This window comes from Pygocentrus nattereri, chromosome 15 (genome assembly GCF_015220715.1).
Source record: "Pygocentrus nattereri isolate fPygNat1 chromosome 15, fPygNat1.pri, whole genome shotgun sequence".
NCBI classification, from domain to species: Eukaryota; Metazoa; Chordata; class Actinopteri; order Characiformes; family Serrasalmidae; genus Pygocentrus; species Pygocentrus nattereri.
The window spans coordinates 7,189,381-7,213,939 of record NC_051225.1 but is presented as its reverse complement, the minus strand read 5'-3'; the positions used below and the strand labels follow the sequence as shown (position 1 = coordinate 7,213,939).

Genomic DNA, 24,559 nt, shown 5'->3' with positions numbered 1-24,559 from the left:
TTGTGTGAAGAGAACTGTAGCATTTCACATTGCTGCTACTTTTGTTAGTTTGCTGCTCATTGGTTTTCCATAGGCATTCCATGAGCGCAGTCCAACTTAGCCTGCTGAATTACTGATATTGCCTGCATCAACAGTCAGTTTTGCTCATAAACTTGATGTTCTGAGGTGATAAAAAAAAAAAAAAAAAAAAAAAAAAAAAATATATATATATATATATATATATATATATATATATATATATATATATATATATATGCTGCTTTTGTAAGAAATGTTAACTTCAAAAAAGAGGGGGAAAAAAAAAGCTATTTTAAACAGGATTCACGTCCATGGCCATAAACTGGATCACTCTTTGTTAATTTGCAGGATGTTCTTCTCTTGAAAACAGCCACTGAAAGCTTGGCAGGTGGGTCTGCACTGTTTGGCACCCACCAGGGTCATTGTGCTGAGAAAATGTACCAGTGTAGTGTTCACCTGCTATCTCTCTCTGCTGTGTTTTTGGGGTGTATTTGTGGGTTTTATTGGACAATATAAAACAGCATGGAGCTGTGTGTAGGCATGTGTTTATTCATCCCTCTGCTTCATTTGTTGAGATGGCTCCCTTTCAGTCGGTTCTGCTCCAGCCTGTTAATTTCAAAGCTTTATTTATTTATTTTTTGGGGGAGGGTTGTATGTTAGGGACGCAGTAAAATTGTGTCTACTAATGTTTTTGACCATGTCCAGCTTGAAATTTTCAGTGGCTGAAATATCAGGGCATCTCTATAGAAAGAGGAAAAAAAGAAAATGTTGTTACTCATTCAAGGAGGTAGTTTTATTGCTATGGCTGATTGATTGTGTGTGTATGTATGTGTGTGTGTGTGTGTGAGTGAAGAGAACTGTAGCATTTCACTTTGCTGCTACTTTTGTTAGTTTGCTGCCCATTGGTTTTCCATAGGCTTTCCATGAGCGCAGTCCAACTCCAAGTTGGTAGCTTTCGTAAGAAATGTTAACTTCAAAAAAAGAGGGGAAAAAACATTCCTAGCTATAAAACACAATGTGCCAAGCTTCTATTCCATGTAGTATTTCTCTCTGAGGTTTTGACATAATCACTGTGATAAAAGAGGCCTTAAAAGTAATGTGATCCACATGAAAAGTAATATTTTATCAGCCTAGATTAATTAGTAATTTACTGGAGCAGGTAGTGCTGGAGGGAAGGCTAAAGAAAGAAGTGAGATAGATGAGGAGAAAGACAGAAAGACTGATATATTGATAGAAAGAGAAACATGGAGACAAACAGAAAAGAGTTAGAGGCCCAGGCAAGCGGACAGTGATGGCTTAAAGAAGAGTGAGATCCGCATGGAGGCAGCCAGAGGCACCTGCAATGGGATAATGGGAACTGATCGATTCAGGAGCAGCAGCCGTGAAAAAGGTGCAGTGTGTTTTCTGGTAGCACTCTGCCGAGCTGTATTCGGGCTGGATTTGGATGGCGAAGTGTTCACATGGTGCACTGCTGATGTGTCAGGGCAAAAAGCTGTGAGAATGTGCTTTGAAAACTGTCACCGTGAACGCTGTGCTGTGGGAAAGTGGAATATTCCAGGCTAAGCAAGCTTTTTTTGGATAGGGGTGGGCTGTACACAGAAAAAAGACGGGTACAAACAGTACAGAGTAAACCTACACAAGTTCAGAGAGTACTGCATGTGCAATGTAATGGAAAAAACAATGCACTGTCTATTCTGCTCAGCCTAATCTCTGCATGATGGTCCATGTGAGAAGACTTGCCTTCTTAGTAGGTCAGTGAGTCCAGTTTATCTTCTTTATATAGTTAGAGTTAGAGTGTATGAAATATTTCTCTTTTAAGTGTATGAACATGTTAAGAGTAGGTCTGGGTGATATCTCAAAATATTTAACATATTTCAATATTAAAAACCAAACACACACAGACTTCTGCAGCTTGCGCATACTTTTTATGATGCCTTTAGCTTACATGGCTATTAGCATTAACAAATGTAATAAAAATATCTATTGAAAATCACTTTGTATAATGTAAACTTTTTTGTAAAAAATTTCAACTTTTGTTTCAAAAGAAAACGGGTGCATGTGTGTCTGAGCTCCTGCTGATGTGGGTTCGTGGCTATTTCTTCAGTTTAATTGAACCACACAAAAGTGAATTGTAATGAATGGTAAGAGTTTCAAGGCAGAAACAAAATAAATATGTATGTAGATATATGTGTTTATACAATCTGGGCTAAAAAATGTGGTAGAGGTGATAGAAACCCCTTGTGTAGGTTATTGTTTTGAACCCACATGCTTCTATACCTCTTCATATAGCTATGCATGGTGAGAGAGAACAGCAGTCATGGCAGCAAGTCAGATCTTTTTTTTCATCCACATGAAGTTTATTTAAGCAATAAATGGACAACGCAGACAATAGTCTTGTGTAAAAAATTCACAGCAAATCTGAATGATTTCATGAATTTTAAATTGTTTTCAGTAATTTTCCTGTTTAAGTGGCCAAATTCTCATCACATTGACAGCATTTAAGGTTCTTCTTTTTGCTTGTGACCTAAAATATGTTGTTGTTTTGGTTCACTTATTTACAATTTACAAGGAAAATAATAAAGTAAAGAAATTCAAAAGTTAAAAGTGCATGCAAACTCAATTTTTCTACTTAAACAATGTGAGGAAGTGAGAAATATCAGTCATGTGAAACGCATGTAGGTGGTTTTGAGGTGGTTTTGTGAGAATAACTCATACATGTTATTTCATGTTAATTAGCAAGCTGTTTAAAAATAAAGTTCTTTTTAGTTCTTTATCAATTCTGCACTCTCAGAACAAAGGTAGTAAACGGTCAATGGTCACTGTGCCAGTGCCTGTCTTATCACTGGGGTGGTACCCTCAAGGGAACATCTTAGTACCTTCAGTCAGGGAACATAACTGAACCATAATCCACTAAAATAATATTTTCTGAGTTGTACTGACTCCACGCACCCCGTCTCATCTCCAGCCTTTTATTTCACTGTTCTGTTTTAAAACATTCATCCATCCCATCCATCCATTTTCTAAGACGCTTCTCCGTCAGGGTCGCGGGGGGGTGCTGGAGCCTATCCCAGCAGTCTTCGGGCAGAAGGCAGGATACACCCTGGATGGGTCGCCAGTCCATCACAGGGCAGACAGACAGACACAGACAGACACTCACACACTCACACCTAGGGCACTATTTAGCACGTCCAATTGGCCTGACTGCATGTCTTTGGACTGTGGGAGGAAACCGGAGAACCCGGAGGAAACCCACGCAGACACTGGGAGAACATGCAAACTCCACACAGAGAGGACCCCGGTCGCCCGGCCAGGGAATCGAACCCAGGCCCTCCTCGCTGTGAGGCGACAGCGCTACCCACCACGCCACCGTGCCACCCTTTAAAACATTCAGTTATGGCGAAAAAAAAAAAAAACTTTTCACCTGGAAAAACTAATTTTTAATTTACATTAAAGCCACTTTAACCACTGTTGTACATTTGAGGAACATTAATATACTTTGTACCTAGATGAACAAAAATGTGCCTGCACAGAACCTTTATTTCTAACAGTGTGGTTCCCAACGTGGCGGTTATCATCTCTGACGCTTTGTCAACGCCTTACTTGTCTGATTACATCACCCCATCACACAGGCCTTAGTTCAGAGTATGATGACGAATATGATTTACTTTTAATACAATTTGTGCATATGAGTTGTAAAAGCCAAGGCGTAACGCATCATACTTCTGTTATTATTTCTATTATTTTTCTATCAGATAATGTGAATGTGTGGCGGCTTGTAAGAACAGATTTGTTGGGTAATGGCACTGCTTAGGGGGTCTATGAAAATGAATTTCAGATTTTCATCTCTGTTAAAGCCCATGCTTTAAGGCATCGTTTAATGTCAGCTTAAAGGTCAAATAAAGATTTCTGTACCACATTAAAATCACACACTCATCATTCCTGGCAGATCACATTGAAGATATAAAGGAATAAATTACAATGTTGTTCAAATATAGATGGTGAATAATTCAAATTCGGGCTTCAGAATAGATCCACATGGGAAGCCATTAGTTATTCCCAGACAAAACAATGAGTTCTGTCAGAATTTCAGTGTAAAAGCCACCTACAAGCAGGCTGATCAAAGCTAACTCATGCACGATCAAAGGTTGAACAACTGCAGTCAAAAAAAGTGGCACACACTCTGAAATGCGAACCCTACTGTTATTAACAAACAAAGCAGCTGTGACATCAGTCTGTACAGCTCTGAAATGATCAGTATTATGGAAAGAATCAGAGTTGCAGTGATTTTGCCCCTCAAACATGAAGAGCATTCACTTTACCCATTTTGCCGCCTTTGAGAAGAGCATGAAGACAAAAAGTTCAGCTGAACCTGTTGTGCTTTGTAACACTGTACTGTGAGCAGCAGTCTTTGGGCTCTAAAAGAGATTCGTAATAAACTGAAGTGCCTCTGTACAAGAAGGATGCAAGGTCAAGGATAAGGCCGTGCTAGTATATAGGCCCGGCCATATGAGTGTCTCTGCATGTTTGCTGTACTTGTTATATCTATCAAAAAATGACTAGTTAAAATAGCTTAAAAGCATCTCACAGTGTTATCATTGCCATGCCTGGTTTCATTTGCCAGGGATAACAATATTAAGCCTGATCTGCTAAGTGATCTAACAGTCCTCCAGAAATATGAAATATGTTCATTTTTTACTTCATTTTTGTTTATTTTTTAAACAGAACTTGTTTGTTGATGTTTATTATTACATGAGTGTGATGCAGAGTATGTACTATTGCTTTAGGAGTCCTGGAATTTCTAGCCCTGCCATCCTTTACATAAGCATGTACAGATGCAGGCTATTACAATATACATCCATTAGCGAAACGGCAGTAATTACAGTTGGTCTAATTTGAAACATTTATGAGCCTCTATCATTTGGATAACTAGTCGTTTTGAACGTTGACTAGGGTTGACTAGGTTTTCATGTAATTTGTGCTAATGGTGTTCAAGAGCTAGAAAATTATAAAATAAACTTCAGATTAGAAACACAGTATTAGTAATAAGGCTTGAAATCCATAACTCTGTTTCATCCAAAGATATTTAGATTACTGTTAGGTTGGGTGGGATGCAAGACGAGTCTTTGTGTTTCTTTTTGATCAGCTGTGGTTTCCTCCTTGCAGCTCTGCCAATGATGCCATTTTTACCCAGTGTTTTCCTTATTGTGGAATCATGCACATTGACCCTAACCAAGGCAAGTGAGGCCTGCAGTTGTTTAGCTGTTTGTCTAGGTTATTTTGTGACCTCCTGGACAAGTCCTTGATGCACTCTTGGTGAAATTTTGGTAGATCATTCACTCCTGGGAAGGTTCTCCACTGTTCCAGGTTTTCTCCATTTGTGGATAATGGCTCTCACTGAGGTTCACTGTAGTCCCAGAACCTTAGCAATGGCTTTGTTACTCTTTTCAGACTAATGGATTTCAATGACTTTGCTTTGTATCTGTATTTGAATCTACTTGGAATGTGTCCTGACCGGCTCAATTTAAGTGATGTTTAAATTCAATAGGTTTTGCTGTAATCATGCCTGAGTATTGCTAGTGAAATTGATCCCCATAGTTAATTAAGTTTGGATTACAGGTTTGATAGCTAAGCGGGCCATTACTTTTTTCACATAGACCAGGTAGGGCTTTTCCTTCATTAAAGAAATCATCTGTATAATTGTCTACATTGCTAAATGATTCCATTATATTCTGAATGAAAAGACACAGGGCCATGCTTTTATCCATAGTGTGATGCTGTGCTGGAAGGGTGCTGCTCTATTAAATAGAGCTTTGGCAGTAAGTAAAAGTCATCAGCTAGATAGGGCCTTTATGTGGCAGCAGTATTAGCTTCCAATCACAAACTGCTCAGAGGACCGCCTGCTTAACTGTACACTTGTAAGGTGCAAGACCTCAGGAGACAATAACATTGATTTCACTCTCATAGTGAAGGTGCAGTAAGGCAGTTTTGCTCTGCATCGTCTTGCACTGTACACCTGAACTTGAGACCTATAGTGTTTTTCTGCTGGTAAATATTCTTTCAGCATGTGTTCGAAGCTTGTCCCTCTATCTAGCCGCTGTGTCTGCTGCTATTGTGAAAGGAAGTCTCCCAACACCTCTGAGACACTGATACAAATTAACACTTGGTTTTAAAAGCCAGAAAGAAATCCATGTAAAACTGGCTGCTAGTTGCTGAAACATTGCTGGTTTAATCAGAATTTAAAGTCAGCCACACTTCTGATATCTCCACCCATTTTTGCATGATCTTGCAGATCCATATGCATGGGGTAGAGAGCGCATTTTCCTGGACCACCCAGCAGGGATCCCCATCTTTTACTAAGTCACTGACTGACGGAGTGGCTGAGTGACTGACTGACACCCATTGTTGAAATGCACATGCCATAGCAAGGTGACCCTTTTTGCATGAAGTGAGTCAGTCGCCTGTATGATAGAGAGAGAGCAGAAAACACCGTTGAATTGCTTTCAACTTTCTAAAAACGGTGCAGTAACACAGCAGTGTGCACTAGTAATGTTCTTTTAAGCTTGGGCTGTGTTTGACTTCAGTTGGAAACTCTCACTTTATACAGTCAGCAGAGTTATTTAGCCGTGTTTCAGTCTTTCGAGTGATGACGAATGTCATGAAGCATAACATTATGGACCACCTCCTTGTTTCTACGCAAATTGTCCATTTTATCAGCTCCTCTTACTATACAGGAGCACTTTGTAGTTCTACAGTTACAGACTGTAGTCCATCTGTTTCTCTGATACTTTGTTAGCCCCCTTTTACCCTGTTCTTCAGTGGTCAGGACCCCCATGGACCCTCACAGAGCAGGTACTATTTGGGTGATTTATCATTCTCTGCACTGCAGTAACACTGACGTGTTACACGTGGATCCGACACAGCAGTGCAGCTAATAGAGTGGACAGTGAGTGGACACAGTGTTTAAAAACTCTGTCAAACTCTTTCTCTTGCTCACTTTCTCTCTCATACACACTGATGGTGGTGTGTTGGTGTTTGTTGTGCTAGTCTGAGTGGATCAGACACAGCAGTGCTGCTGGAGTTTTTAAACACTGTGTCCACTCACTGTCCACTCTATTAGACACTCCTACCTTGTCAGTCCACCTTGTAGATGTAAGGTCAGAGACGATAGCTCATCTGCTGCTGCACAGTTTGTATTGGTCATCCTCTAGACCTTCATCAGTGGGCGCAGGACGCTGTGGACTACTCTCAGTCCAGCAATGACACAGAGGTGTTTTAAAACTCCTGCTGTGTCTGATCCACTCAGAGACCATCCAAATTGTGTTAGTATGCTAATAACAGTCGTATTGTTTATCAGATTTATCTGATTTAAACTTCTTATTATTGTAACTGTTTCTGTTAATATTACTATAAGCAGTAGTAGAAGTATCACAAAGTTTATGTATTTCATGACAAAGTGGCTGGTTAAAAAAACTAAGTGAACACTAGGTGGACACTGCAGGCAGGCAGGCTAATGCAGGGCTTTTTATATCCTGTAGATATTTTGTGACACGAATACCATGCAGCTGATTGGGGTCCAGCAAGGCCAACTAGATCTACCTAATCTTATTTCATGCACATGGCCCATATACTGTGCATTTAGGCTCATGCGCCAGTTTTGTACTTAATACGTGGGCAGAAAGTCATATTTGCTTTCTCTCTCGCTTTGTTTCTCTCTCTCGGTCTGTCTGAGTCGTTCTCTAATGGATGTCACTGTTGTCATCAGACTGCAGCTGCAATCCTGGATCACCAGCAGTTTCTCTCTGTAGGGTGTCTGTATGAGCTCTAATTACTTTCACACATTACATGCCCAACTCAGATATTACCTGCTCAGTGGTTTGTACGCTGCAGGTAGAAGTTAGTGGAACTTATTAGTTTTCCTGAAATGGTGTTTATAAACATGTAAATGTATGTGTCCGTTGCTGCTGAGGAACGGACTTCCAGACAGACGTCTTGAGGTCTGAGATAGAAGGTTTTAATTCTGGGCTATAGTTTAGAAGTTTGAGTTTAGTTTAGAGGTCATGAGAGGACTTCTTAGTTGTGAACCAGGTCAGCAGTGGCATTCTGGATGACTTTTTTTTTTTTTTTAAAGGAGCAGAAGTGCAGTGATGGAAGATCAGTGAAGAGGGGTTTGTAGTACATCATCAAAATTAATCAGTATGTGGATGAGGACTTGATTATTGACTGAAAGGCCCAGTTGGCCCAGGACCATGCTTGGTCATATGAAGTAACTCCAAGCTGGTGGGAAGTGCAAGATGGATAAACCGTACGATTGTTAGTAGTGATGGAATATGTTCTACTCTAAAAGCCATAGAAACTCAACATAGAACCTGTGTGTTTTGAGAATATCATTGGCCTAAAAACTCCCTTTTTGGGAACACTAAATATTATGGTTTAAGAGTGATCTTTGGCCTAGATAATGCATCCCCTTTTGAGGTGAACCTGAAGAACTTGATATTCAGACATATGGATCTATGTGTGGTGACCAGAATGACAGAGTAAGACTGTAAGAGGTTGAGTTGATATTGAGTGAAGTAGAGTTAAACTTTATGTAATTGTCATCTGTTTAGGCTATTTGTCAGAGGTGTGGACTCGAGTCATATGACTTTTACATTAAAAATGCATTTATAAACTATGATTTTGCTCAAATGCTCCATATTAACCCATTCATTTTGCACTCACTCAGTAGCGCCCTCTAGCGTTTGAGAAAACCGGAAGACATTGCAAAGTGGTAATTCTCCTCTCAAGTTTTCTGTTGTTACCACCTCTTCTATTTGTTGGAGCCTGTTTATATGGACCTGTTCCTTTGAGCATGGAAGAAACTTGAAACTTTCATTGCAGAGCGACAGCTAACCTTTTTCGCCAAGAATTATTTTTTTTTAATTATCTATGAAACATGTTGTAGCATCATCAATCATGATCACATTTTGCTGTCAGTACATCCGCTCATCTGTCAGTTTCCACCTCCCCTCTCCCCGTCTTTGTCAGTCTTTGTTCTGCAGCCTGTCCTGTGCCATATACCCTGGATAGAAATCACAAGCCCTCACTTTGTCTCCCATCCCAGTGGCCTTTGTGGCGAAACATCGATCTTTTCTCTGCTCAGTTCTCTGGTGTTTTTGTTTGTAATGATCTACCAGAATGATCGGTCCCAAGGCTTTGATTTTACCACCACCAGCTCAACAAGATTGCATATAAATCTTTGAAATATATCGATTGAGTTCAGGAAATGAATTAATACAAATGCTAGTGGTGCAGTAGTAATGCTGATCTATGATAAGATTGGCTGATCTGGCTATACTCCTTAATAACAAATCCAAAGTAATCCAGAAAGAACTCTTCCACCTTCACTCATTGTCTTAGACCCTCCTCTCCTTCCAGTTAGCTGATCTGAGCACAGTTCTAAACTCTGATGAAGACCTCTTTAAGCTAACATGCTGATCAGATGAGAAAAATCAGGTGCTTTGGGAGGATCGATACAGTGACCTTACGCGTACTGACTCTTTTCTTTCTCGTGCTTCAGAATCCAGAATGCTGGTAGTAGCTCAGTAGAAACTCAAACATCATAGTCTCTGTAAGTTCACACTTCATCATATGTTGTTTTTTCAGGTGTTTTACACTGTGCGAAATTTACTGCCAGCTGCTCTTTACTCTGTTTCTTGATGTATAGATCAATAGAAATGCTCAAAAAGTACTTGAAATCAAATTTGTTCTATTAAAGTACATGGGAGTAACAAACATGTTATCTTGGCCTTTTAGAGGTAATGTTTTGTTCTTACTGTGATGATATTAATATAATAACATCTATATTGCTGCCGTCATGCCAAGCTTTTTAGCTCAGTTTTCTCATGTTTTGTTTATTTACGCCATTTGAAAAGGCCTGCTGTTTTCCATTGTATGATTGTTATATGACAATTGGAGCTATTAAAATGTTCCAAAACCTGCATTACAACTTCTGAACATTCTTTCTTCCCACAGTTACCATTTCTAGGGTATGAGATTGTGTTGTGACAGTAACAACATACTTAGTTTATTGATAAACTGTATTTCACAGAGCAAATGCATGTCATATGCAAAAATTTGGGTGCCCCTAATCAAATAATGTTTTTTTGATTTTCTAAGTAAAACTAAGTTAGCACATCCTTTACAGAGGACTGCTCATTTTAATGCATCGTTGCTGTTAATTGCTGAATTTAACATGTGGAAAGAAAATAAAACTTAAAACAGCCTGTGCAAAAGTTATGGCAAATTTTAAGTTTTATGTTTTTGCAATTTGTTAAATGTGTTAGACTCAAATGCAAATTGATAAAGAAAGAATAGCATATTTAACACTGCACTGTGTCAGATTTCTCTGTTAAAAGTGGGAGTGTAAAACGCTGTAAAACCCGAACTAATAGTGTAAATCTTGGAGGCGGATTTTGTGCGTTTGCGCTGTCAGCAGAAATATCTGTGCAGGAAGCGGTCCGAATCACAGCTCATGTAACAAGATGTTCTTTTGCATGGTGCAATTACACTTTTCCACCAGAGAGGTCTCCAAATCCCCAAAATTTACATAGTGCAGCTTTAAGTTTGTTCATAGTAGAGGGTGAGCTTTTATTTTTGCTCAGAAATTCAACAAACAAGCCATTTGACTCGGGGTATTCAAACATATGCGTAAAACTGTATCTCAGTAAACAGTGGCTTCCCTAAAGATGTGATGATGCAGTGCATGAATAACCCAAAAACAATAAAATCATCTAAGCACTGTACTGTGTTATCAGACAGATGCAGAGCCTGTTTACTCTCTCTCTCTCTCTCTCTTCTTGAATCTCTCCATTCCCTGTAGTTTTATGTAGCTCTTGAGCCTTTTAATTACTCCACTCACATGGTGACAGCAGTAAAGAGCTCCCCTGCAGTAAAAGGAAATTGAAAATGAAAACAGCAGTGGGCTGTCATAGTGAGAAAGGTCACAGTTAGCCCTTCCTCTCTCTCACACACACGCACAGTCAAATACACGCACACTCAAATACACACATACACATGCACTGCCTGATTGCTGCAGTTTTAATCAGAAATGCTACTGAAACGTGCAGAAGAGAATATTGAAGCCGGATTGTGTTTCCTAGGGACGTGTGCATTCATGTGCATGAGAAGGTGTGCACCTCCAGATGTTCAGATACAGTATATAGTACAGACAGTCCTATTGTAACGATTTAGGTGGGTGGGGGTGAGGGATAGATGAATTGTTCAAAAAAGAAAAAAAAGCTGCTTTAATCTTTCATCAGCACACCGGCAGGCATTTTTCGTTGCACATAGGAAAAGGATCAGACCTCAGGCTGCGTCTTATGCTGGCAGACTGAGAAACTGCTGAATTGATATCAGTGGCACCATTCACCCGTAATCCCTTTCAGTAACAACACATTAACTGCGGTACCTGCTGAAACCAGAGAAAATAACCATGGCCTCTATTCAGAACTGCATGAGTTAACTTGGTTCATGGTATGATTTGGTAGTTTTTGACAGCTTGGTAGTTTTTTCTGTAGATTTGTTGTTTGTTAGTAATAAGTTGGCTGAAGTCCTACTATGTGAAGTGACCTAAAGGCTACTATTACTGTAGCCATGTGTTGTCTTTTTTGTTTTTAATAACTGATATAGTCATAACATGCAAATCTTTAAAGCCCCTGTTTATGTTAAGTCATGTTTAGGGGCATTACATGCACTGTAATGTGTGTGTGTATGTGTATACACACTGATGAATGCATAACATTGTCCTTGTTTCTGCACTCATTGTGAGTCCACCACCCAAACAGTACCTGCTCTGTGGGGGTCCATGGGGGTCCTCACCACTGAAGAACAGGGTAAAAGGGGGCTAATAAAGTATGCAGAGAAACAGATGGACTACAGTCTGTAACTGTAGAACTATAAAGTTCACCTATATAGAAGTGGAACTGATGAAATGGACAGTGAGCAAATGAGCATAGAAACAAACATAATGTTATGCCTGATTGGGGTGGGTGTGTGTATATATGTGTGTGTATATATATATATATATATATATATATATATATATATATATATATATATATATATATATATATATATATATATATACATACACACACATATACATACATACACACACTGCTCAAAAAAATAAAGGGAACACTCAAATAACACATCCTAGATCTGAATGAATGAAATATTCTCATTGAATACTTTGTTCTGTACAAAGTTGAATGTGCTGACAACGAAATCACACAAAAATCATCAATGGAAATCAAATTTATTAACCAACGGAGGCCTGGATTTGGAGTCACACACAAAATTAAAGTGGAAAAACACACTACAGGCTGATCCAACTTTGATGTAATGTCCTTAAAACAAGTGAAAATGAGGCTCAGTATTGTGTGTGGCCTCCACGTGCCTGTATGACCTCCCTACAACGCCTGGGCATGCTCCTGATGAGGTGGCGGATGGTCTCCTGAGGGATCTCCTCCCAGACCTGGACTAAAGCATCCGCCAACTCCTGGACAGTCTGTGGTGCAACGTGGCATTGGTGGATGGAGCGAGACATGATGTCCCAGATTTGCTCAATCGGATTCAGGTCTGGGGAACGGGCGGGCCAGTCCATAGCTTCAATGCCTTCATCTTGCAGGAACTGCTGACACACTCCAGCCACATGAGGTCTAGCATTGTCCTGCATTAGGAGGAACCCAGGGCCAACCGCACCAGCATATGGTCTCACAAGGCGTCTGAAGATCTCATCTCAGTACCTAATGGCAGTCAGGCTACCTCTGGCGAGCACATGGAGGGCTTATATTGGGCTCCAACATTCTTTGCCCAATATATCCACTATTCCTCCTCAACACATGCCCAAACCATCTCAACCTGGCCTCTCTGGCTTTATCTCCAAACTGCTCCACCTTCACTGTCCCTCTGATCTGCTCGTTTCTAATCTTGTCCATCCTTGTCACTCCCAACGAAAATCTCAGCATCTTCATCTCCGCCACCTCCTGTCTTTTAGACAGAGCCACAGTCTCCAAACCATACATCATAGCAGGAGCACTACTGTCTTGTAAACCTTCCCTTTCACACTTGCTGTTATCCTTCTGTCACACATCAGCCCTGACATCCGTCTCCACCCACTACATCCTGCCTGTACCCTCTTCTTCACCTCTTTTCTACACTGTCCATTGCTCTGGATGGTTGACCCAAGATATTTGACATCACCCACCTTTACGACCTCTACTCCTTGCATCTTAACCTTTCCACCTGCCTCCCTCTCATTCACACACATGTATTCCGTCTCATCTCTACTGACCTTCATTCCTCTCCTCTCCAGTGCAAACCTCCACCTCTCCAGATTCTCTTCCACCTGCTCTCTACTCTCACCACAGATTACGATGTCATCTGCAAACATCATGGTTCATGGAGCCTCCTGCCTGACCTCATCTGTCAACCTGTCCATTACAACTGCAAACAATAAGGGGCTCAAAGCTGATCCCTGATGTAACCCTACCTTCACCTTGAAACCATTTGTCACTCCAACTGCACACCTCACCACTGTCTCACTATGCTCATACATGTCCTGCACCACCCTAACATACTTTTCAGCTACACCTGACTTCCTCATACAGTACCACAGTTCCTGTCTTGGCACCCTATCATATGCGTTCTCTAGATCCACAAAGACACAATGTAGGTCCTTCTGACCTTCTCTGTACTTCTCTACCAACACTCCCAATGCAAAAATTGCATCTGTGGTACTCTTTCTGGGCATGAAACCAAACTCACTGATCTGGACCTCTAGCCTTAGCCTTGCTTCAACAACTCTTTCCCATACCTTCATGGTGTGGCTCATCAACTTTATACCTCTGTAGTTACTGCAGCTCTGCACATCACCCTTGTTCTTAAAAATGGGGACCAATACACTGCTTCTCCACTTATCAGGCATCCTCTCACTCTCCAGGATTTTGTTAAACAACCTGGTTAAAAAGTCCACTGCCTTCTTTCCTAAACATCTCCATACCTCCACAGGTATGTCTTCTGGACCAACTGCCTTTCCATTCTTCATCCTTTTTAAAGCTGCCCTCACTTCCACCTTATTTATTCTCTGCACTTCCTGATCCACTATCTCTCCCCCTGTTGTCCTCCTCTCTCTCTCGTTTTCCTCATTCATTATTTCTTCAAAGTACTCCTTCCATCTACTCAACACTCTCTGTTCACTCACTAGTACATTTCCCTCTCTATCCTTTATCAGCCTAACCTGCTGTACATCCTTTCCAGCTCTATCTCTCTGTTTAGCCAAACGATACAAGTCCTTTACTCTTTCTTTACTGTCCAGCCTCTCATACAGCTTATCATAGGCCTGAGCCTTTGCCACCGCTCTTTTTGCTATGCGACTAGCCTCACAGTACTCCTGCCTACTTCCTTCATCTCTCTATCCCAATTTTTCTTAGCTGCCTTCTTCTTCTGAATACTCTCCTGGACTTCCTCATTCCACCACCAACTTTCCTTGTCTTCTTTCCTCTGACCAGACGAAACACCCAACACATTCTTGCCAGTTTCTCTCACCACCTTAGCTGTAGTTTCCCAGTCCTCAGGTAGCTCCTCACTGCCCCCAGGGGCCTGTTGCAGTTTTTCCCTGAACTGCCTGCAACCATCCTCCTCCTTCAGCTTCCACCATCTAATCTTTGGCGCTGTCTTCAATCTCTTCCTCTTCTTTGTTTCTAATCTCATTCTACAGACAACCACCCTATGCTGCCTTGCTACACTTTCCCCTGGCACCACTTTACAATCTCCAATCTCCTTTAGGTGGCATCTCCTGCCAAGGATATAATCCACCTGTGTGCACCTCCCTCCACTCTTGTATGTCACCCTGTGTTCTTCCCTCTTCTGAAAATACGTGTTCACCACAACCATTTCCATTCTCTTTGCAAAATCTACAACCACCTGACCTTCCGCATTTCTGTCTTTCACACCATACATACCCAGCACCTCTTCATCCCCTCTGTTCCCTTCACCAACATGTCCATTGAAGTCTACATCAATCACTAATCTCTCCTCTCTAGGGACACCATCTACCACTTCATCCATCTTACTCCAAAATTCCTCTTTCTCCTCTAGCTGACAACCAACCTGTGGTGCATATGAACTGACCACATTCAAAACTACACCATCAACCTCCAACTTCAGGCTCATAATCCTGTCTGACATGCTCTTTACATCCAGAACACTTTTCACAAGCAGTTCCTTTAGGATTATCCCTACTCCATTTCTCTTCCTCTCTACACCATGATAGAACAGTTTGAATCCACCTCCAATGTTCCTGGCCTTGCTTCCTTTCCATCTGGTCTCCTGGACAGAGAATATCTACCTTCCTTCTCTCCATCCTGTCTGCAAGCTCTCTGCCTTTACCAGTCATTGTCCCTATGTTCAGAGTCCCTACTCTAACCTCCACACTCCTGCCTTTCCTTCTCTCTCGCTGCCTTCTAACCCGCCTTCCTCCTCTCCTCTTTGATTGTCTTCGACCTACAGTAGTCCAATTTCCACCGGCACCCTGCTGGTCAACAGCACCGGAGGCGGTTGTTAACACAGGCCTCGACCGATCCGGTATGGCAATCATATTTGTGATCCGCATGATGGTTTTGGCACAAGTTTTACGCCAGATGCCCTTCCTGACGCACCCCTCACCATTTATCCGGGCTTGGGACCGGCACCAGAAGTACACAAAGTCACACCCCTAATGGCTGGTTTAGCTATATATATGTATGTATGTATGTATGTATGTATATATATGTATATGTATATATGTGTGCGTGTGTGTTTATGTATGTGTTTATATTGTGTATATATACTGTGTACACACACACACACACACACACAGTGTTAATGGAAACATAGATGCTTTAAGAGCAGTATTGGTATTCATCTTGGAGACAAACCTTCAGAGTTTTCCTCTCCTCACTGGAGCCCTTTCAGGTCCATCCAATGAAGGCCTTGTGAAAGATGAGCAAATCTACAGAGCACCTCAAAGAGAGTCATTTCAGCAGAACGCCTGCCAATTTTAAGTAATGACTTATGGGAATGTGAGTCCTTGGATGTTTCATAGTGTTATTATTAGCTGCTGATAAGAGAGAGGCATGTATATGCTGGTCTTGGCAAATTCTAAAGGTCTCTTCCAAATGTTCCAAATGTATCTGGAAGTGGTGTATGACTTCATATTTAAGATGGAAACATGATGCAGTGATGCAAAAATTTTACTGGACTGGCATTTCAGCCTCTGAGGAATGTGCACAGACACTGGTACTCTAACTGTTCCAGCTTCCAGTATTTGAGTACTGAAATTTAATGTGACATTCCTGCTCATATTTGAGAGTAAGCATGTATATCATATTAGATCTGGCTCTATGACACATGAGTGCCTTAGCATAAATGCGTTGCTCCAGGATGCCTTGATAAGGACATGAGGAAGAAGTCAGAAGTAGTGCAGCTGCACTAACTGCTCAAGGTCATTTTACCAAGTCCAGAAACAATGAAAAAATGAAAGTTCTCTGACAAAGTAACATGTTGGTATATCGTTCACTGTGAAAGACAACGTGCTGGTTAGCTCTGTTAGCTCATTAGTTAATCCCGAGGTTAGGGATCCAGCCTCATGACCGGAAGGTCGCCGGTTCGATCCCCAGAGCTGACAGCACATGACTGAGGTGTCCTTGAGCAAGACGCCTAACCCCCAACTGCTCCCCGGGTGGTGCGGATTAGGCTGCCCACCGCTCCAGGCAAGTGTGCTCACTGCCCCCTAGTGTGTGTGCTCACTAGTGTGTATGTGGTGTTTCACTTCACGGATGGGTTAAATGCGGAGTTGAAATTTCCCCACTAATAAGGGTCACTTAATCTTAATCTAATCTTAATCCCCACTTCCTGCTAGGTGGTTGCTTGATGGTGGCTAAGTGGTTAAAGTGAGGTTTTGATAAGTGGTTGCTAGGTGTTAGCTATGGTGTTCTTATGGTTCTTATTGCTCTGGTTGCCCAAGTCCACTGCCACCTTATATTTCCTGCTACCTTAACTTCACAGATACCTTAAATCATTGCTGCCTTAAGTCCACTTCCACCTTATATCTCCTGCTATCTGAAATATGCTGCACGTGTTTGTATCTAGAACCAAATGAATTGCTGCAGCTACTACAGGCATTTTTAGTTCAATGTAATTTGTCATTAACACAATGTGCAGGCAAATATGCAAATGAAACGAGAGCTGCAGTTTCACCAAGGATGGTACAAAGGCAAAAGTGCACACATGGCATAAGTATAGACAAGCACATACAAGGCACAAGTACATGTTGGCATTTTTCTGACAGACGTCACCTTTTGACATGACCTTAATCATTTATATACTGATACATTTCTTCATTCGAACATTGTTGATAGGATGATACAAACTACTTTGCTAGCTAATTCTGAACTCGGTGGAACAGGTCCATTTCAGTGTGGACCATCAATTTTTGCTGCTGTTTTGTGGTTTTCTCCTCCTGTGTGTTTAGATTACGTGAAATTGCTTTAGATACACATTGGAGATAACCATGTCTCTCTAGACGCCACCAGCTCACTCCTGTAAATAATGACCCCTGCTGTGGGTAAATCCAGAAATAGGGTTGCCTTTCAAAAGTGTGGTGCAGCTGGAGCTACAGAAGCATAGTCGTAGTCTCATCATATTGCAGCAAATGGGGAATTCACAGAGCAAGTATATAGCTCGGTCGGCTAGGTATGCAGTTTAAATGCACATTGGGTAGTAAGTGCAGTTGATAAAATCACTGACTACAGGAAATGTATGTTATCAATCTTCTACTCGCTTTGCCTTCACAGTGACTGAGCAGTATCACAGAACGGTGGGCATTCAGCAGTAGATGCAGTAAAGTCATTGCTAAAAGCAGTAAGCATGTCTTGGGGGGGAAAACTCTGCAGTCCTCGTGTTCTTTCAGAGATGCTAAATCATTTAATGCTTTTTCATTGGAGCTCTCTTTGAGTGGTCTTATAGATCTTCATCCAGCTCCAGGCCTTTTCTCTAGCTGCAGTCCAATGGGTGCGGATTTTGTGCAAGAGTTATAGCTTTGGACAGTTTCAATGCCACACTTCATTCAGTGCAGCCCAGCAGTAGATGATTTGGAACAGATGTGCAGTGTATTCTTCATTTCTCAGAGAAATGATTTGGGCTTGACTCATCACCACCTCACTCCTAATAACACATTCCAAAGACAACTAAAGCCTCTTAAAATTCCCTCCACATACAGGATCAAAACCCCAAAGTGTAGGCCTCACCTGCTTTTGAAGAGCTCAGGTGAAAATGCGAGGTGTTATCCACTCAGCCATCCCCTAATAGCCAAAAACTCCAGTCCTTTAAATCTAGACTGAGTTTAATCCCCTTTACAATGTTGGTGATATGTTAACGTGATTGGCACTAATACTAGTGCTTGATGTTTAAACTCAGTCTACAGTAGCTTTAGAGATTTGTTTCCAAACATGTTATACATGTTAGAAAAGAGTTGCTGAAAACGCGTGAAAAGACTGAACTATGTAGTACTGAATTGGGAAGTTAGACGTTCCCACTATTTTTCTTCGTTTTTGTGTTTAGGAATTTTGGCGGGCCTGAAATCGTGGCTTGTTTAGCAGCTTCATTTCAACCCAAGTGAGGCTTTGTTGCCTAACCTAGCGAGCTAACGGTTATGCAAATGTTAGTATGAAGCTGAAGTTAGCTTCCCAATCACCAGCTTCTTGTTTGAATTTTCCTGTTCCACCTTAAATGGTGCAGCAGTTACATCCTGGTCAATACAAAACTGAAGAGATACCCCACCTTTCCGTGATCTCATGGTTTCAGTGCCTGTAGCAAACACGACTCCAGCGTTTCATATATAAAATTAGTAGAGGTATATTTTTCCTAGTTTCTAGCCAAGTTTTGATATTTATGGCCTGAACTGAATGCCTGGCTCTGATAGTCACAGTTAGCCACTGTGTTACTGCAGTATGGGTTCTTACGTAATGTATTACATTTATGTTAGCCTGACTGTAAAGATGATCAGTGTTTATAGTGTGTCCTTCATGCTGAGTGTCTGTCTGTGTGTGTTTGTGCAGAGGGGATCAGGCAGAGGTACGGTGAGCTGCCGGGGGAGCTGCTGCTGGTGGAGTTGGAGAAGGACCGGCAGGGTTTGGGTCTCAGTCTGGCGGGAAACAGAGATCGCTCGTGCATGAGCATCTTCGTGGTGGGCATCACCCCTGGGGGGCCGGCCAGCCGCGATGGACGCATCAGAGTGGGGGATGAGTTACTAGAGGTGAGCGCGCGCACACACACACCCCAGGGATTAGTGTGTGAGAGGCGTTTACTCTGTGTGCAACAGTGAACATCCACAATCCACACACACACACACACTCACTCACACCACTGTCACAGTGAGTGATTCTCTTAAGAGCATCAGAGAGCTTTTTTTTCTCTCTCTCTCACTCTATCATACTCTTTCTCTCTCTTTCACACTCTCTCTTTTCACTCTCTCGTGCACTCTTACTCTCCTCTCTTTTCTTTTTCTCTCTTCTTTTTCTTTTCTGTCTTTCTCTCTCCCCTTTCTTTTTTGTACTCTTTTTACTCTCATTCTTTCTTTCCTCTTCTTCCTTTTCTTCTTTTCTCTCTCTTGCTCTTCCCTCTCTCTCTTTTCTGTCTTTCTCCCTCCTCCTTCCTTCTTTGACTTATATATCCCATTTTTCTCTCTTCTCTTTCCCTCTCTCCATCTTTTTACTCTTCCTTTTTTTTCATTTTCTCTCTCCACTCTCTCTGCCTTTCTACGTTTCTCGCTCTTTCTCTCATTTTCTCGTTCTTTTTCTTGTTCTCCCTTTTCTTTTTTCTTTCTTTCCCTCTCTCTTCTTGTCTCTCTGTCTCTCTCTTTCTAGACACTCTCTCACTCTCACTCCTTCTTGCTCTCTTTTCTCTCTTTCTTTTCTCTCCCTCTCTGCCTTCTTTGTCTCTCTTTCCATCTTTCACTTACGTAAGCTATGTTCTCCCTCTCATCCTTTTTTCTCTTACTCTCTTTTTTCTCACTTCTTTCTTTTCTTTCTCTCCTCTTTCTCTTTGCACTTGTTTTCTCCTCTCTTATTTTGTTTTTCTCTATTTCTTTCCTGTTCTTATTTTTCATCTTTTTCTCTCTATTTTCTTTCTCCCTTGATCTCCCTCCTTCTCCCTCTGCTCTCTTTCTCTTTCTCCTTCTCTTTCATTACCTTTCCCATGAGTTATTACCTTTTGTTTTTTTCTGTTTTCCCTCTCTCTCTCTCTCTCTTTCGCTCTCGCTCTCGCTCTGTCTGGGTAATAGTCATTTTGTGTTGAGACCACTCTCATCCACAGGGAAAATGAGAGGTTTCCATCACTGTCATTTTCATTCAGTGCTGTTGCGCTAAAACACACACACACACACACGCACACACACACACACACACACACAAGCTCTTGGATTTAAAAGATGTCATCCTGCTACATAATAAAGATGGAGAGGTGACCTTTGTCTGAAAGGGTCATCCAGGACTGTCCAGTGCTGAGGAAATAAGTTTCACACTTAAAGAAATATTCCAGTGTTTTTAAACCTTATGTGTGCCACTTCTGTAGCATATGGCTGACTGCCATTACCACATTTCACTTTACTTAGAAAAGAAAAAAGACAAACATTTTTAATAAAGGCCATTGGGCAGGGGCTTTCGATTCAGTGCTTGTCCATTGGCTTCCACTCTGTGTGTTTTGAGGGGATGTGTTTTCTGTGGTAATCAAGATGCAGCAGTCATAGAGAAAAGCTTGAGTGCCTCTGATTAAATTAGAGCAAAACAAAGTGCAGGCGTCTGTTAGCTGATGTGGCAGTTGCAGTGGTTGGCGCTTTCCTCTGAATGTGTTGGGCTTTCCACTGACATTGTGTGAACATTAGTTCGAAAAGATGTGGTTTTGCTTCACAGGTCTCAGAGAAAGCCTGTATTAGCCTTCACCCTCTTAGCGCTTGTGGTATTGGGACCGGGGGGAGTCCTAACTACTGTGAGGAGTTGGATGTGACTAAACTGGGGAGAAAAAATATCTGTCATAATTAAATGTACCCAATGAAGTTGGGATGTTGTGTAAAACATAAATCAAAACAAAATACATTGAAGTGCAAATCCTTTTCAACCTATATTCAACTGAATACACTACAAAGACAAGATATTTAATGTTCAAACGGATAAACTTTATTGGTTTTTGCAAATATTCACTCATTTTGAATTTGATGCCTGCAACACGTTCCAAAGAAGTTGGGACAGGGGCGTGTTTACCACTGTGTTACATCACCTTTCTTTTTAACAACACTCAATAAGCGTTTGGGAACTGAAGACACTAATTGTTGAAGCTTTGTAGGTGTAGTTGCTCAACAGTCCGGGGTCTCCATTGTCGTATTTTACACTTCATAATGTGCCACACATTTTCAATGGGAGACAGGTCTGGACTGCAGGCAGGCCAGTCTAGTACCCGCGTTGTAACACGTGCAGAATGTGGCTTGGCATTGAAAAAGACGTTGCTTGGATGGCAGCATGTGTTGCTCCAAAACCTGTATGTACCTTTCAGCATTAATGGCGCCTTCACAGATGTGCAAGTTACCCATGCCATGGGCACTAACAAACCCCCACACCATCAGAGAGGCTGGATTTTGAACTTTGCGCTGATAACAAATCCAGACAGTTCTTTTCCTCTTTGGCCTGGAGGACACAACATCCATGATTTCCAAAATGTGAAATGTGGACTCGTCAGACCACAAGACACTTTTCCACTTTGCGTCAGTCCATCTCAGATGAGCTCGGGCCCAGAGAAACCGGCGGCGTTTCTTTTGTTGCCCCATCCCAACTTCTTTGGAACGTGTTGCAGGCATCAAATTCAAAATGAATGAATATTTGCAAAAAACAATAAAGTTTATCCGTTTGAACATTAAATATCTTGTCTTTGTAGTGTATTCAATTGAATATAGGTTGAAAAGGATTTGCAAATCATCGTATTCTGTTTTTATTTGTTTTACACAACGTCCCAACTTCATTGGAATTGGGGTTGTATTCTCTATGTATTTGTATTCACGTAATACAAGTCAGTTCACCTGTAATTTGACCAGGGGTGTTCAAACTTTACGATTACATTCCTTTTAAGGCCAGAGCTACATGTCTCTTCAGTGTTTTGGACCAGCTGAGGTGTCATCACTGGACCTCCTCATTTTAGCATACAAGCCAGTTATACATTCCAGAATTGTCTTAATTTGTATTAAAATGGCACTGTGAATATTTCTCAGAGGCCTGCAATTCATCTGGCTTTCTATCCCCCGCCCCCGCCCCCACCCCCCGCCCTTCTGTCTGTTTCTACACTCCTCATTTCTGTTGTGTAATGCCCCCGCCCCCCGCCCCCTCCTCCCTTCTGACCCTCGTCTCTGCCAGGCCAGCTCCATTCATTACAGCAGCGTAACTGCCAGCATGAAAAATTAATGCATGCAGTGCAGCTTGTACTGCTGGAACGCTGTAGCCATTACTGTGTACAGTACAGACACACACACACACTTCAATAGCTGGTTCTCCTTCACAAAACCTCACATTTTTCTGATGTCTCTCTCTCTCTGACCGGCCTCAGCTTAGTGCGACTTGGCTGGAGTTTTTTTTTCCATACTTCATCTTTATGATAAGCATAAGATTGCCTATTGATTCAGCACTTTGGGTGATGTAGCAGAAAGAGGCCTTGAAAGCTGCCTTGCTGAAGCAGAAATCAGTGGGCTCTGAAATTTGGCTAATGTCTGTTTCCATTAGACCTAGACACAGTGCTGCATTAGTCACTATCGCTGCCAAACGATTCTGTCTCAGATGAATGGAGCTGTAATTATGAGCACGCCTTCGTAAGCTGGAGAGTTTGTATCGTAGGGCGATGCACTCTTTCACTGCTCTGCCACATCCGTGTGCCCTAAGATTTGTTACTGCAAGGATGGCATTTTTCTTACCCTGTTTCATTCCTGTATTTCTAACAGCAATCACAGGTGCGGATCTGTTACAAATGTAGAGGCAGCCTTGCTCACTTCAGATTACAGGCTTCTTTACATTCTAAGGCATTCGTCACCAGCCACTAAGAATTGAAGAATTTTTCTGTGATATGCAGCTGAAGTTCAGCTATTCGCCAGATTCTTGTTCAAATGTTCCTGTTCCACCTTAAATGGAGCAGCAGTTAGATTGGTGCTTCAGGTGTCAATACTGCTGGACTATTTAAGGTGGAATGGAAAATTTAGCTAGCTACTGAGACATTAGCATACTACAAGCGATTTTTATGCTTGTTATGAAGAAAAGGACCATAATACATTCAAATGACAAGATAATACAGTGGTTATCGTATTTTTTAACAGAGAAAATACATTTGGGGTTTATTTGGTGATTTGTGCAGCCATCTTGCTGGTTTTTCTTTATTTCTCGTAACACTCTGTTTGTAGTTGGCCTCTGAAAACCCTCCATGGAGCTCTAGCACTTCAACTTACCCCTCTATCTCTATCTCAACACATATCAGAACAACCGTACCACTAGACGTGAATGCGCAAGACAGAGGGCTAAGTGGTAGGTGTGAGGGGTGAAATGGGATTGGGCTTTTAATTGCTGCCCCTCTTTAACCAACACTAATGCTTCTAATTCCGCCAATCACAGATTTCTTTGTGTGTTACTTAGCTGGAGGTGTGGCAGATTCTCATTCATCATAACAGAACTGTGTGATGAAAGTTTGGATAGAGCTTTAATTGGGCTTGATATATTGGTCTAAACCTGAATATAGCTAGAACATTTCTGGAAGCCCCCACCACATCAAGTTTGAGTTCAAACTCACTCAAATTCAACACGTGTTCTTTGAAACGGGTTAAATATCTGTTTAGGAGTGATAGTAGTTACCATTGGTGCACAGATTACTTCTGTTAAAGGATATTTGTCCTTCAGCCCATTTTAAAGAGTAGGACCACATCAAACTCTGAACATGTTGTTAATCCTGGGTGAGTTTTTCAATGAACAGCTCTGATGAACCAACTAAACAAACGAGAATCAGTCAAAAACAAAACAAGATGAGCTTCACCAAACAAGATGAGCTGCTTTGCAGACGGACAGGAGCAAAACCACATTTAGATTAATCTGCGGTATTGTACTGATGCATTGAAAAAGCTGAGCAGAATCTGAGTTTGAGACAGTTTAATGGCTTTTTATGTCAGTGATAGCGCAGTGAAGTTGGTTTTGTGCTGGACATTTGGTGGATTTTTAGCACTCTCACTATGATTTCTACTAAAATAAACATCCAAAAATATCAAATGTATGTTTTCTCAATCCTAAGAAGACAGAAATGACAGAAATGAAAAAAAAAAGAAAGAAATGACTACAACCAAAAATTTCTGTGTTTAAATTTCTTCGAACATTTGGAAATGCAGCTTACCAACACTTTTGTCAACTAACTCGTCTAAAATGTTTATAAAGTGGACGACTTTCTACATTTA

At 41.3% G+C, this 24,559-nt stretch overlaps 1 protein-coding gene across 3 annotated transcripts in view; it reads left to right on the top strand.

Moving 5' to 3' along the window:
* Positions 1 to 24,559, top strand: part of patj (PATJ crumbs cell polarity complex component) — a 207,540-nt gene that overhangs the window by 134,306 nt on the left and 48,675 nt on the right. For all 3 annotated transcript variants that reach the window (XM_037545466.1, XM_037545464.1, XM_037545465.1), the window contains exon 29: positions 19,155 to 19,351. In XM_037545466.1, the coding sequence (XP_037401363.1) occupies positions 19,155 to 19,351 (197 nt within the window). The remainder of the gene's footprint in view (positions 1 to 19,154; positions 19,352 to 24,559) is intronic.